The 14,041-nt window shown below is 56.4% G+C and overlaps 3 protein-coding genes across 3 annotated transcripts; all 3 read right to left on the bottom strand.

The window, feature by feature from the left end:
* Window positions 1-3,609: 3,609 nt before the first annotated feature.
* LBRM_28_1710 (hypothetical protein, unknown function) lies at window positions 3,610-6,165 on the bottom strand (the record flags this gene model as incomplete). The annotated part of the gene is made up of 1 exon (XM_001566151.1): window positions 3,610-6,165. The coding sequence occupies one exon, from the start codon at window positions 6,163-6,165 to the stop codon at window positions 3,610-3,612; it is 2,556 nt and encodes an 851-aa protein (XP_001566201.1).
* A 3,254-nt stretch (window positions 6,166-9,419) lies between these two features.
* LBRM_28_1700 (putative DEAD box RNA helicase) lies at window positions 9,420-10,589 on the bottom strand (the record flags this gene model as incomplete). Its single annotated transcript, XM_001566150.1, has 1 exon — window positions 9,420-10,589. The coding sequence occupies one exon, from the start codon at window positions 10,587-10,589 to the stop codon at window positions 9,420-9,422; it is 1,170 nt and encodes a 389-aa protein (XP_001566200.1).
* Window positions 10,590-11,325: 736 nt separating this feature from the next.
* LBRM_28_1690 (conserved hypothetical protein) lies at window positions 11,326-13,254 on the bottom strand (the record flags this gene model as incomplete). The annotated part of the gene is made up of 1 exon (XM_001566149.1): window positions 11,326-13,254. The coding sequence occupies one exon, from the start codon at window positions 13,252-13,254 to the stop codon at window positions 11,326-11,328; it is 1,929 nt and encodes a 642-aa protein (XP_001566199.1).
* Between the last annotated feature and the right edge of the window lie 787 nt (window positions 13,255-14,041).

Here is a 14,041-nt window from a genome sequence, read left to right as displayed (position 1 = left end):
GGCGATGATACTGCGAAGGCTGCGGGGGGGGGGGAGGAGGAGAGGGGGGAATGCGAGGGGCTAATACGATCTGTGAAGGGAGGGGGATGCGCGCTGGAGAAGCAGCGGGTGGACGTTCTCTCTCTCTCCGCACCAAAGCATGAGAAAACAAAGGAGGAGTAGACCTGTTGAAACACACTGACGGACACACGCGCACACACCATCAACGGTGCCACATATTGCAGTATACTTGTCGGGGAGGCACATACGCTGGGCAGTGCTGGCGGAAATAGAGGACTAAAAGCTACGTTTCTTCCTGCTCGCCAACGGGGTAAGGAGAGAGGGAAGTAGGGTGGCTTGAAGGGCAGCCGTGACCGTAAGTTGACCCGTGCTATCCCGGTTTGGTCGATTCATTCCTCAGCTCTTCTTTTGCTCTCGGTTGGCGTTATTGGGTGTCAGGCGCGTAGTAGGCGCACACTCAGATCTGAGCAATGAGTTGCCTTGCCCAGCCTCGCAAGAGACACGAAGTGATGGCACAGGTGGCTGTACAGGGGGAAGGCAGGAGGCAGCGAGTCGAAGGACGAATGAATCCGTGTTGTACTCCCACAACGCGCCTCGTCAGACAATGAAGTGTGTGAAGTATCTTCTTTCGCATCCCTTTCCCTTAGTCGGATTTTTTCCCTTTCATTTTCTCTCCTGCCCCTCTCCCTCCTCATGCCCACTGCAATGCATAAAAGCGAGGCGGCGACGCACCCACCCACCCACACGTTAACAGTCGCGCGCGATGCCGCGTCGAAGTTCCTCTTGACTCTTCAACGACTACGACTGCTCCTACGTAGCAGAAAAATGCACTCCTCGTTCGCGAGTGACTTCGTTAACAGGGCGCGCTCATGCTCTTTGCTACTTTCACTCCACAGTTCGGGCTCGGTGCCCAGGGGCAAAGGAGTACGCCGAGGGAGGGAGGGAGGGAGGGGCATGAAGCAACAATAGGAGAAAGAGTAGCGACGGCGACGTTTGAGTGAACAGTGTCCACGATGGTGACAATAAAAGTAGATCAAACATGAGAGGGAAGGGATGAGGTGAGGGAGAAGACCATGTGTGAATGAGTGATAGCAAGCAACGCTGCGGAGGTGGGAGGGAGAAGAAAACGAAAGGAATAAAGAGGCGCCACACGGACGTCGTGGGGTTCACAATCGAGCACACGAGAGATGAGAGAGAAAGACGGCAGGAAAAAAACAACAACACAGTAAATTTACCATAACCACAGCGGCAACAGTGTCAGCAACGGCGGTAGTGTTGGGAGGGGGGGGAGGGATGCACCGTGTCGAACAGGTAAATCAACAAAGGTGCAGCTGAAGAGTGCCATGTGTATGTCTGTGTTTAAGGGGTGGGTATTGGGGGGAAGGCGGGTGAAAGAAGTGCAGACAGAGCAAAACACACACACAGGACAACTCAAAGGACAACACACAGAGAAGACTAGTTGAGTGTGGAGTTAGACAATCACGGTTGCTTTCCTTTAGTGGCGCCCACACGCACACTCATGCGCTTATGGATCACGTGCACCCTATTGCCGTAGCGCACCCGCCTTCTCAGGGAACAGGGCTGCCACTACCAACAGACACGAAACGAAGACGAGCAACATGAAATAGGGTCTCAAGAAAACGAAAAAAAAAGCGAAACCGAAAGTGGTCTGTGCCTCGACGCACATCCTGTGTGTCTACGCAGATGCACAAACTGAGGCATAGACCAAGTGCACAGAGAAGGCGAAAATAATGTCAGCATTTGACCAAATACTCCTACAGGCCCGCGGCGGCCAGAGAGAGCGCGCGAAAAGAGGGGGCAGGACGAGGAGACCAGTGCAAGAGTGTGAAGAGGTGTGTGTCTGTAGGGAAGAGAGGAGCAGGTGGAGAGGCAGAGAGACGCACACACATACGCAAGAAAACACACAACTGCACCCCCCCCCCTCACACACACACACACACACACACACCCAGCAACAGAACAGCGTACAATGCAAGAGAAGATGATAGGTCAGAGGCAGCAGGTCCGCGTGTTTCTTAGGGAGATAGAATGCCAAAGAAGCGAGAGAAAAGGGGAAGAAAAAATGTGTACACTAGCAGAGACACTCACACAGAGAGAATAAGCGTGGTAACAAGCGAGTCGGCTTGCCCTGCTACGGTGAAGGCGGACACAAACCGGACCACACGCAGATATCGAAAAACAAACAGGTCAGCACATCTGTGCTGTTGCGTGACAGTGACAAGGCGACAACAGAGACCAGTGCGCTTTTAAGGTCCAATGTGACCATTTCCTTCCCTACAGCGCATGAGTTCCGCGTCAGTCCACTCGACCCAGGTCACTCAAGGCCCATCGCGTTGTGCAAAGCAGCGGCAGGCACGCCTTACAGCAGTGCGCCGACTCAGTCCTCCAAACATGGCCCATGACCAGAACGCTGCTCACTCCCGCACTGCAGGTCGCTTCACAGCCGTTTCCATGGCGCCGGTCGCCACCTGGGGGCATTCCCTTTGGGGTGACACTCAGGCTCCTCACACGAGTAAAGAGTGAGGGCCGAGCTAAGCTGCGTTCGAGTTACGAAGGCACCCTGGCCAATCACATGGACTGGACAGACGTGTCCGCGGTCGCAGGCCGCTTCGACGCAACGCCATCCGGGACCTCACCGCCGGACAGCAGCAGCGATCCATCGCTCCAGCTTCCCCACAGAGAGTTGGGGGGAGGGGGCACTGCACTCTGGATACCACGTACTGAGGCGTCCCCTGTCATCAGGGATACCCACTCTTGGTGTCAGCGAGCAGGCCTGGGCTGGCGCCGTACCGAAGAGACTGGGCAGTCACCATGACGTTTCTTTTTTCGCGCCCACTTCGAATCATGTCGACGATTCATCCAACATACGCAGCGCATAGGATGTAAAAGAAAAGACGGGAGGGAGGGGGGGGGTGAGATCTACAGAGGAAGCGATCGTGGGCAAAATAAAGGCAACGCCACGGCCACGGTGCCGTTCCGTTAAGGTGGTGGTGGTGGAGCGATGGCAGTGAAAGGGCAAGCAGACACGGTGAGCTAGAAGGATGCACACGCCTGTACTCGCACCCATACACACACACACACACACATGTATATATGTATATGGGCGCAACGCGTGGGTCTGTCTTTTGCTTCCATTCCATCTCCGATTTGTTTACATCCGCACCCGCGCGTCGCTGTCCCCTGTGGGGGTTTTTATTCGCAGAGAGTGTGCAAAGGCACTGGCGGAGGAGGTGGAAGGGGGAGGGATAAATCGAGAACGAGGGGGAGAGCACTAATGCCTCGGATAACTGTCCACTTCACTGCCCAGAAAGAGGCCCAAGAGGGAGGCGCACACAGCCACTGTCGAAAAGAAATGTTGTGCGTGTGTGTGTGTGTGTGTGTGTGTGTGTGTGTGGGTGTGTGGGTGTTCCCTTCAGGAGGGGGGGGGGGCAGGACTGGGAAATATGCGCGTGAGTCAAGACAAAAGTACGACATCTTCTCACTGCATGCGCCTGCTTCTTCCATCTTTCCCGGAAACCCAACACGAGTTTGACGCAGTCCCCTCCCATCGTTCTGCTGGGCTCTGTAAAGACGACTGCTTGTCCCAGCTTACATCACGGAGCACTTTGTACACACCTCCAGGTTCACCTTGCTGCTGCTTCGTCTGCTCCTCTCCGTCTTTATCTCTGGCGTGGTCGTCGATGAAAATGACTTCTGTGAGGACGCCGCGGCTTCAGCATGTGCGTAGCACTCGGGGCCAGCATCGCTAGGGGCAACGATTTCACACACCCGCGACGTGACCCTTGGCATGGGGGTCAGCGCTTCGCCTGCTGTGGCCGCATTCCACTGCGCGCGCAGCTGCGCCAGCTGACCAAGGTGCTCTTCCAGGGCACTCTCCAGCATTGGCAACGCGCTCCACAGCGCCTGCTTGTCCAGACAAATCTGCTCTAGCAACTCTACGGTGCGGCTGTGGGCGCTGAAGCGAGGGCGCGCGTCGAGCACCTCCGGCTCCAGCGCGAACGTCACATGGCGCTCACTGTGTCCCCGCGTTTGCGAGTTGGTGGTCGATGTCCCGGAGTCCATGTAGAGCGGCGCGATGCAGCTCTTGAAGCTGCTGCCTCTGCTCTCCTCATGGTCGAGTGTGGCGGAGCGAATGACATACTTCAGTCTCTTTGGTATGACAGGCGAGGCTGGGGTGCTGGTAACGATACTCGTGAGGTTTATGTACGACGCCAGCGGCGATGCTGACGCGGCAGCAGGGCACAGGGAAGGGTGCGTAACGGGGTGACTGCTGTGTGAACATTCGTTGCCTCCACGGCCAGACGCATCGGCAACTTTGCGGCTTGCGTTTGCCGCTTTAGCGGTGTTCTCATCAGTGTCGTAGTCACTTGAGGTGAGGGAGAAGTTCTGAGCCGTCAGCAGCATTTGCGTCTCTGCGCTTCCGAGGCTGTCCAGTGATCGCATAGAGCTGTGCGAAGGGACGCTGCGAAGGACGCAGGGCGCTATCCGCGGTGGTAATGAAGCGATAAAGTGCTCGATGTCCATGCCTGCCGTAGTGAAGGTGACGTGTGGCACGCGCACTTCGCACTGCTCGAAGTGGCGCAGTTCCTCTCTCAGCATCGTGTTCGTCTTCCAGCACGCCTTCATCTGCTCACCAAGGCTCTTCAAATGCTGTTCCTGTACCGCAATTACCTGCGGCGAGGAGAGAAACGTGCGGCGAGCCTGCATAGCGACTGGAGTGGCTCCAGGCTTTGCAGCCGCGCTCGCAGACGACCGCCAGAGTTGTTGAGCCTTTTCTGTTTCAGGATCGACGAGCTGTAGATTTTGTTGGAAGAGCTTCAGTATGTTCATGTACTGCGCCTCGAAGAGACGCAAAGCGCTCACTTTCTGGCGCCAAAAGTGAATCGTGTTGGCAGCCTCGACAGTGCGGGTCCAACTCAGATGCTGACCTTTGGACTTAGAGCGCAGACGTGCCTGCTGCTCCTCTTCATAGACCGCGCGAAGTCTGGCCGTCTGTCGCTCCAGGTCATGCAGTTGGTGTTGCAGGGCGACGATACGGCTGAAGAATACCTGGTATGAGTCGACGGAGGCTGGCGCATCGTCGTCCGCTTGCTCACCCTCACGGATGTCCTGGGCTGCAAGAGCACCGTTCACCGTGAGACCTTGCCGGTCTGATGGACTGGCGGTGACAGCTCCCCCTACCTCCACATCGCTCGCGTCGTCCCTGCCAAACTCAGCCGCATACGACGAGCCACCGTGGCCCCGGTAGGTGGTCCCCAAAACCCCTGCAGCCCTGTACGTCCCACCAGCATGCTCCGCGCCCATCACAGAGTCAGTAGGGCTGTCAATACGGACACTGCCAAGTGCGTCTTCCTCCGCATCCACAACTTCGAGGTGCCGCACCACGTACTGGCACGAGGGTGGCGCGTATGGGTCAGGCGTCACCTCTGGTAGAGCGGCAGGGTGCACCTGCTTCGCCTCACCCTTCGCCAGGGTGAGGCTGTGTTGTTTTGCGTTTCTTGCCGTTCCATGTGCGTGGCGCGTGGAGGTGCTGCCGCCACGGCTCATCATCTCACTTCGCAGGTATGATGAGCTCCGCATTGAGCTGCGCAAGCTCGTTGTGACGCGCAACTCTTCGTTGCCTTCGCCGTCGGCGTGGGGGGAGGGAGAGTCCGAGGAACGACTACTGGGTCTCTGCGATGCATCTGAAACGCTGTTCACACGATGCTTAGAGGGGTTGTCGCACCTATGACGCAAGTTCCTGTGCATCCAGCGGAGTTCGTGTGCTAGCTGAGTGAGGAGTTTAGGATACTTGCGCTTTGGCAACGCAGGGGTGGAAGGTTGCCCTGCTACACCAAACTTGCTCGTCTTTGATGCAGAAGACAAGACGCCGTCCAGGCCACGCGCTGGGGATGAGGCCGTGGGTGCAAGGTGATCAGTATCCCCATCATGCAGCGCGCCCACTCTGTCCGCGCCTGTTGGGTAGAGGGTGAAGCACGGTGGACAGCGACCAGCCACCCCACCAGTGACGACAGTGGTGGTGGTGGCTTCGGACGACATGCTCAGTGGGTCTGTCACTTCCATTTTGCTGTTGCTGCTTGCATTCTGGAGTGAGGCAAAGGCTGGTTGTGGCCCTGCCGACGTGAACATCACCTTCGAGAGCATCGGAAAGGCAGATGATTTGTTAGTTAAGGCAGCGACCCCGGATGAGGTGTCAGAGAGCGCAAGGAGAACAAAAAATAAAAAGAAAACACACGCGTTACGTAGCGAATGAACACGCACGGAGCAAAGCACCCAATTTTTTCTCTCTTTTTGAGGGGGGAAGGGGAAAGGGGGGAATATGCACCAGCAAGAAGACACCAACAACAACAACAACAGCGTTAGACAGGGCCGTAAAGTCGCCAAGCGACCCAGGGAGCGAGGGAGGGCGGAGAGGTGGAGGGGGCAAGAGATGTTACGCTAGTTTTGTGTCGATGGTCTGTTTGCACAAAGCAAGGGAATGAAGAGACAGCAGAAAGCGCGCCAAGATACCGAAGCGCAGAGGCATGTATGTATGTGCGTGTGTGGCAGTGGGGGGAGGGTGGGGTGGGGAGCACAAACGAGAGCAGCGGCAGCAGCAACCAGCCAGCCAAAGAGAAAAAGACAAGAAGAGCGAGAGATGAAGTCAACATGGAGATGGCGCAACACACGTACGCGCACAAACAGAGAGAAAAACAAAATACACAAGGGAAAGAGAGAGAGAGAGTGGGATGGGGGAAGGGGGAGGAAAGAAGGGTGGGAGACACTCAGTGACACCCCCGATGCCACTACGTTTCGCTCTCGTTCGTTTTCGATTTAAAACAACCACAAGGAGGGAAGAAGCAACAAAGAAGCAAAAGACGAACACACGTACGCACGAAGCCAGAGAGCGCGCACACGTGTGCGATGAACACGAGCGAGGAAAAATGTACGCCAAGAGGACGGGGAGGGACAGAGGGGAGAAGCGAAGAAAAGAGCAAGAAAAAAGGGGACACAGAGGGAATGAAGGCCGAAATGTTAGAGAGCCCAACACGTGCACGCGTGCCCAGACACCCACATACAATGCGTAGACGCGAACACTGCAGAAAGGACACACAAATGAAGGCAGAAGAGAAGGAGAGGGAGGGGAAAAATGAGCAGAAAGCGGCCAAATTAACGACACCTAAAAGGTGCACTACGCTTTCCTTCGCTTAGTGTTGTGTGGCCCTTTTTGTTTTCTTTAGTGCTCTTCTCGACGCGCTCGTGGAGCACAATTACGCGTAGGTACGCCTTTCTGCGGTCCTAAAAGCGGCTCCGTCGCATGTGGTACTATTCACTTCTCTTCCTCGTTGTTTTGTGTGTTCTCGCCTTACACTCGTGAGGTGTTATCGCCGTCTTGCCCCCAGTCCGCTACGCTCTTGTTCCTTACTGGTCTTACACGAGAGGTGGCAGTCAGACTCACCAGCCGTAGTCCCCGCCTGACAGTGCTGTGCTTTTTTGTGCGTACGTTAGCGTTATGTACGTGTCTGGGTCGACTGGGCACCCGAACCAGAGCAAACAAAAAGGGCCCGAATCCACACAATCGAGACGGGTCGATAGGGAGGCAAATGCCCCCAAGACAAGCATAAAGAGAATAAAGAAGCGAAGAGAGCCAGGCGGTGTTGACGTCTTCGATCTACCGTGGTGACAGCAAGAGACCACTTTTCCCAAGCAAAAACTCAACCCTCCCCTCACACAAGCAGTTTCACAGGACAACGACGATGAGGAGGCAGACAGGGATGGCGAGAGGGTGCTGCGTGTGCGTGAGCGACGACCAGAGATGCAGCTCTCTATGTTTTTTTTTTTTCTGCTTCTCTGGGGGAAAGGGAGAGGAGGGGAGAGGTGGATGTGATTGCGACTCAGGTAGACGAGTCGACAAAGCAGAGAAGACGAACAGCAAAAACCCCAGCAGCGCCGCTATAAAACGCGTTTCTCTTCGCTTGCTCCCCCTTCCTCGTGTGACCGTCGGTGCAAAATTCGGGAGAGCGCGACGACCTCAACGTCGCCACACGCAAAAAAAAAGGGAGACAAAGAAGACAGACAAGCGACTACAACAGCCAATCGGGGGGGGGGGGGGGAGACGGAGGCAAAAGAAAAAAGAGAGAGACCCGTCAAATCAGCAATTTGCGCGATGGTGTTTGCAAAGCACAAGCGTGACAAGCGCAGACAAGGGGGGAAAAAAAGACACGAACACTCGCATAGCGCGGGAGGAGGGGAGGACAAAGTCCGTGCGTGCCTGTTAGACGGAAAGTGTGCGAGAGCAGGGTGATGAGGAGGATGTGAACGAGTCAGGCCCAGCAGTAACGGTGGTCATAACTACGAAGTCTGCACTCTACACCTCGCTGACCTACACGTGCACCCAATAGTGATGAATTGACGACGCCAATGCGAGAGAGGGCAAAGGGGAAGAGCGCGCGCGTTAGTTGCAATGTCGGCACCCGCACAGGAAAAAAGGGGATAGGAGAGAGAGGGAGAGAGAGAGGGGACGGCGTGAGCTGTAAAACAGGTTTTCGGTTTTATACTTTTTCTCCCTTCGTGCTCTCCCCCTATCCTTGTGAGCTCCAACAATGAGGTTGAGTTAGAAGCGATTCTAGATCTGACGAAAGAGGAAGTGTGCGCGCTAGGGAACGCAGAAAAAATTGTATGACGACGTATTGCATGTGACTCGGAATGTGCCGACTCAGTCGTGAGTGAGTAAGGTGTGGATGGTGCGTCCCAAGACGAGATTCCGCAGGAGCAATGATGGAGCAAAAGAACAGAAAGAGAGAGGGTAGAAAGGCTGCAGAGGAGATGGAGGACAACGCGCACCTCTGGAGGACGATGGCAGCTGTGTGCCTTTAGTGCTCAAGAGCAATACCGACGCGGACCCCCCACCCCAAACACACACACACACACGCCAAACGGGAGGTGTTGTGGAGGAGAGCCAGCCGGCTACGCGTCACGGCCTCCTCGAGTGGAGGGAGACACGTTTGGCTTCCTTTTTTCTTCCTTTATTCACTTTGCCTTAGGGAGGTTGTTGTTAACGTAGCAACGGCGAAGAAACATACAAACACCTACACACGCCCATTGTCACACCCACTGTACACACAACGGACATCACCACAGTGACTCGTCACACCATTCTTCGAAGCGCTCAGATCAGTGCTCACCGTGTGTGCAACATCAGGTGTTACACACAGAAAAGAGGCTACGAGCCACAGGTCTGCAGCGCCTCTCGCTGAGCTTGCAGAGAGTCACATGTTCGCTCGTACGTGCATCACTTTGGGCTGATCTGTGCATGCCCGCGCCGGCACCGTTGCTGCTGCTGTGGTCAGCTCGAACAAGTGGGTGGCAGGACAACAGAGGCGCGCTACCCTCTGCATCCTTGCGTCTGCCTCCTTCTTCTACATTTGTTCTCCGATGTTGGCGGGGAGTTCCTCAATCTGCGTCGCGTAGAACTGCTCGATATCGCGCAACAAGCGCAGCTCGTCATGGCGCACGAATGTGATGGCAAGCCCAGTGCGGCCCATGCGACCAGTGCGGCCAATGCGATGAATGTACTGCTCACGCGCGAGCGGCAAATCGTAGTTGAGGACAAGCGAGACGCGCTCCACATCAATGCCACGCGCCCAGAGATCAGTTGTGATGAGCACGCGACTGTGACCATCGCGGAACTGCCGCATAATCTCGTCACGCTCGGCCTGGGGCATGTCGCCATGCATGGCGACCACAGTGAACTTCTCGCGCGTCATCTTCTTCGCGAGTTGCTCCACCTTTTTACGGGTGTTGCAAAACACTACCGCGTGGGCGATTGTGAGACTGTCGTACAACTCCATCAAGACATCAAACTTGTTTTTTTCCTCGTCGACAGAGACAAAGTACTGCCGAACACTATCCACAGTGATCTCATCGCGCTTGACGAGAATGCTCGCGGGCTCTGTCATGAATTTCTCCGTCATCTCCAGCACGTCAGCCGGCAGTGTCGCCGACACGAGGATGATCTGCAGCGGCGGTATCATACGGTAAATGTCGTGAATCTGAGCCTTGAATCCCTTACCCAGCATCTCATCCGCCTCGTCTAGCACAAGGGTCTTCAGCCCGTTCACACGAAGGCTCTTGCGGCGGATCATATCGAAGACACGACCAGGAGTACCGGAGACTATGTGCACACCATTCTCCAGGCGGCGGATGTCCTCCTCCGTGCTTTTGCCACCAATACACGCGTACGCCTTCAGCCCCATGTGGTGGCCAATGTTGTTGCACAGATCCTGCGTCTGCACAGCCAGCTCGCGAGTCGGCGAGAGGATGAGGGCCTGCGGCTCACGCGTGTGCGGGTCGCACGCCTGCAGAAGGCAGACACAGAAGGCAGACGTTTTGCCTGTGCCAGAGGACGCTTGTGCGATGACGTCGCGTCCCTTCAAGAAAGGCATAATGAAGCGCTTCTGAATGGCGGTGGGCTGCTTGTAGCCGAAGCGGTACATGCCCTTCAGCAGGTCCTCCTTCAACCCCATCGCCTCGAAGGTGGGGATGGCGAGCACGTTGGCCTGAATATTATCTACTTGCTCCGCCTCCATGGTCGCCAGAGAGACGGTGGTATCGAGAGAGGGAGAGAATACGTGTGTGTGTGTGTGTGTGTGTGTGTGTGTGCGTGTGCGTGTGCGCGCGCCTACATACTCGTGTATCGCCGAGGATCTTCTTCGTCTGCTTTCCTGCGTTTGTGCGTGTCGGCATGCGAAGTGTGCCACGTTATAGCGAGAGAAGAGGAAGTGGATGAAGAGGGAAAGTCCGAGAGAGGAGCAGAGCGTGTGTGTGTGTGTGTGTGTAAGAGAGAGAGAGAGGTGCGGTAGAGACGACGCAACAGCGCGTGAAGAGGCTACGATACGTACGACTCCCGAGGGGGAGGGCAGTAATGCCTCCCTTGTGAGTCCATACCGATCGCTGTCGTTGCGAGATGCGTTGGCAATGCATAGCGCAAGAGAAATGAACATACGTACAGTCTTTGTCCTGACGCTGTTGGCTCGTCCGTGACTATCAGCGCCGGCCAAGCATGAAAAAGAAAGCTCTGGAGTCATGCTGGGATTGATGGAGAGATATACACACCTGTTGCCCATTCGATTGAGAGACTGACCTAATGGGAGCAGCTTGTACAATGTGAAGAAGAAAGCAGTGGGAATACAGGGGCAAGAAAGGGAGACGCGGAGTTGCCCGGTGGAGGTGCGAGGGACAAGCGCCAGCGACTGCGCGATGACAGCATTGGATCCTGACCCAGGAAAAACATAAGCGTGTGCGTGCGCCTCTGTGTGCCATGCGTTACGCAGACAGGGAGTTGCCTGTCAGCCGCAACGTGCGTGACGTCATCTGTTCACGATGCAGCGCTTCCCGTAGCTGTGCAATGACACCGGCACTGCGTCGGCACGCTTCCTCCAGAAGGCGGTTGCGCTGCTGGAGGCTCTTCATGCGCGTCTGCAGCTCTGCCACTTGCGGGCCCCGTCGCGCATCATCGAAGCTGCGCTCAACCATGCTGCGCAAGACGCTTGACTCACTGCGGCTCTGCTGCTCGAGTACTTCTCTTGCAGTCTTCTCTGCCTCAGCACGCTGGCGGCCTCTGGCAAGCTCCGACTTCAGCGTGTCCACCTCCGCCGTCCACGCTTGCAGTTCTCGCTGCAGGGCCTCCTTTTCACGCACAGCAGTCTCTTCTGCCCGCTGCGCGCGTTCCTCTGCCTCTACGGCGCGCGCACGAGCATGTGCAGCCTGGGTATGAAGCGCATCTTCGTTGGCCTCAGCGAGTGCGGCCATCTCTGTCGCATGACGGTCGCGTGCGGCCTGCAGCTGCTCCTGGTGCTCCGCCTTCAACGTTTCCAATGCTTCTTGAAAGTTGAAAGCGTGTTTTTCGGTCTCGCGCAGCTGCTGTTGTGTGGCTTGCAACACGGCATCTGTCGTGCGATATTGCTCCACTTGTCGCCGCAGCGCCGCAACGTCGTTCTGTGCCGCCCGAGCTTCTTCTTGCTTGGCACGGAGGCGCTCTTCCAGCACAGCCGTGCGCCGCTCGGCCGCCTGGAGGGACTCCTCCACCCCCAGCAGCTTTGCGGCGGCACATTCCGTGGAGGTGCTCAGCTGGTATCGCAGGGTGCGCTCCTTGTCTGCAATGGCTACGTACTTGCCCCGAAGGCTCTGCAGCTCTTCTTGTTGCGAACTGCAACGCTGCTGCAGCTCCTCCAGTTCTGAGTGCTGCTCCTTGAACTGCTCCACCTTCTTCGAAAGTTTCGAGACACGCAAGCGGCTCTGCTCCAGCTCCACAAGGGCCTGTTCGTGCGTCTGGGACAGGCCACTCAACTCTTCCATGGTATTTTTCAGCCGGCACGTGACGGTGCGCACTTCAAGCACAGCGTCGCACCAGTTTCCTTCCGCGGCGGTGCAGCGGCGGACGAGCAGGTCTACTAAGCTCACTTGCGCCTCTGCCTCCACGACTCTCAACTCGTGAGCAACACGTTCCGCGTGCTGCTGAGCTGCCAGCAACTGCGCCATTTCCTCCGCATTTCGATGGGCAGCTTCGGCACGACGGGCTTGATGACGCGCCTCGTGCTCGGCTCGACGCAGAGCCTGTGCGTGCTTCTCTGCAGCCTTCTCGTGCTCTTGCTGAGTCGTCGCGTGCCAGGCTTCCCAGTGCGCAATCGTGGAGCCCGTGGCCGCTTTCTGCGCAGCGGCCCACATCCGCACATTGAAAACCTCAGCGGCGGCTTCGCACAGCGCTTGAAGTGAGTGAGCTGCTGCGTGTTCGAACACGCGGCGCTCGCGGGTTTCCGAAGCAATGAGTGACCCCAACACGTACGCTTCCCACTCGTCACAGCACCATCGTGCGTACTGCATGCTTTGCTGAAGGCCTCGCAGCTCAGCGAACATGCGTCGCACGTCGTCGACGACGTCGCACAGCCCCTGCTTTACCTCGGAGGGACGGCCAAGGATGCTTCTCAGCTCCGCAACGCTGTCACACCAGACGACACTAGCCTTTTCTTGTGCTTCTATGAGGTGCTGCTTCTCGCGCAGGTCGGTCTGTAGCGATGTGACAAGTAGCTGCGTTGCGCAAAGCTGTGCCTCAAGCTCTTCGCGGGCCTTCAGCGTCTGCTCGACAAGGTGGCGCATGCGCTTGTTGTCTTCATACAGCTTTAGCGCATCGGAGTCTTTCTCCGCAATGGTTGCGAAGTAGTTCTGAAGAATGGCATCTACTTCGTTCTCGGCCATTGCGCATGCGAAGTAGTCGAGTGAGAGGAGGAAGGGGAGAGGGGGAGAGTGAAAGAGGAAGCGAGAGAGAGAGAGAGGGCACGGCAGTGGTATGGCTTTTCGGCTTCCTCTTCCTGGTCTATGTATGTGTTTCTTTTTCCTTTTCTATGGCAAAGATGGTGGTGTGCGATGGCCGTCAGTGGCTCTCTCTCTCTGTGTGTGTGTCTGTGCCTGCATACGCATGCATGTATGTATGTGGAAAAGAAAAGATGCCAAATGCACAAAGGGAGGAGCCGGCACGCACGCGTATTCGCGAGAGGATGAGCACGTCAACACCAGCGTCACTATACAAGGAGAAAGGGAGGAGGGGGGAGAGAGCGAGCAGCGAGAGAAGAGCGATGTAGTGTGAAAACAAGACGTTTTGCTCACAGAAGGGGAAATAATCCTCACGTTTGTCTCTCCGTGTGTGCGAAGTGCGCGCAAGGGAGAGAGAGAGAGAGAGAGAGTAGCGCACGCCGCGAGGTTGTGGAGAAAAGACCATAGAACACGCAGCAGAGACGCCAGCACCGCCATCACGGAGGAAGGCCGCCGTGCGTACACGTCAATCTAACAGGGTTCTCTGCAAGTACTTGAGATCCATTTTCCTTTCCAACCTCTGTCACCTCACGTTCCACTTATACGGCGCCATACGCGAGCCGGCCACGTCCCCTGCTGCGCGTGCGTCAAGGGAAAGACCCAAAGAAGAGAGAAAATGAGGGGCAGATATGTACATCTATTGCGTGATAAGATAGAGGTGTAGGGAAGGGGG

The sequence above is a fragment of the Leishmania braziliensis genome, chromosome 28, assembly GCF_000002845.2.
Source record: "Leishmania braziliensis MHOM/BR/75/M2904 complete genome, chromosome 28".
NCBI classification, from domain to species: Eukaryota; Euglenozoa; class Kinetoplastea; order Trypanosomatida; family Trypanosomatidae; genus Leishmania; species Leishmania braziliensis.
This window is presented reverse-complemented; position numbering and strand designations above follow the sequence as displayed.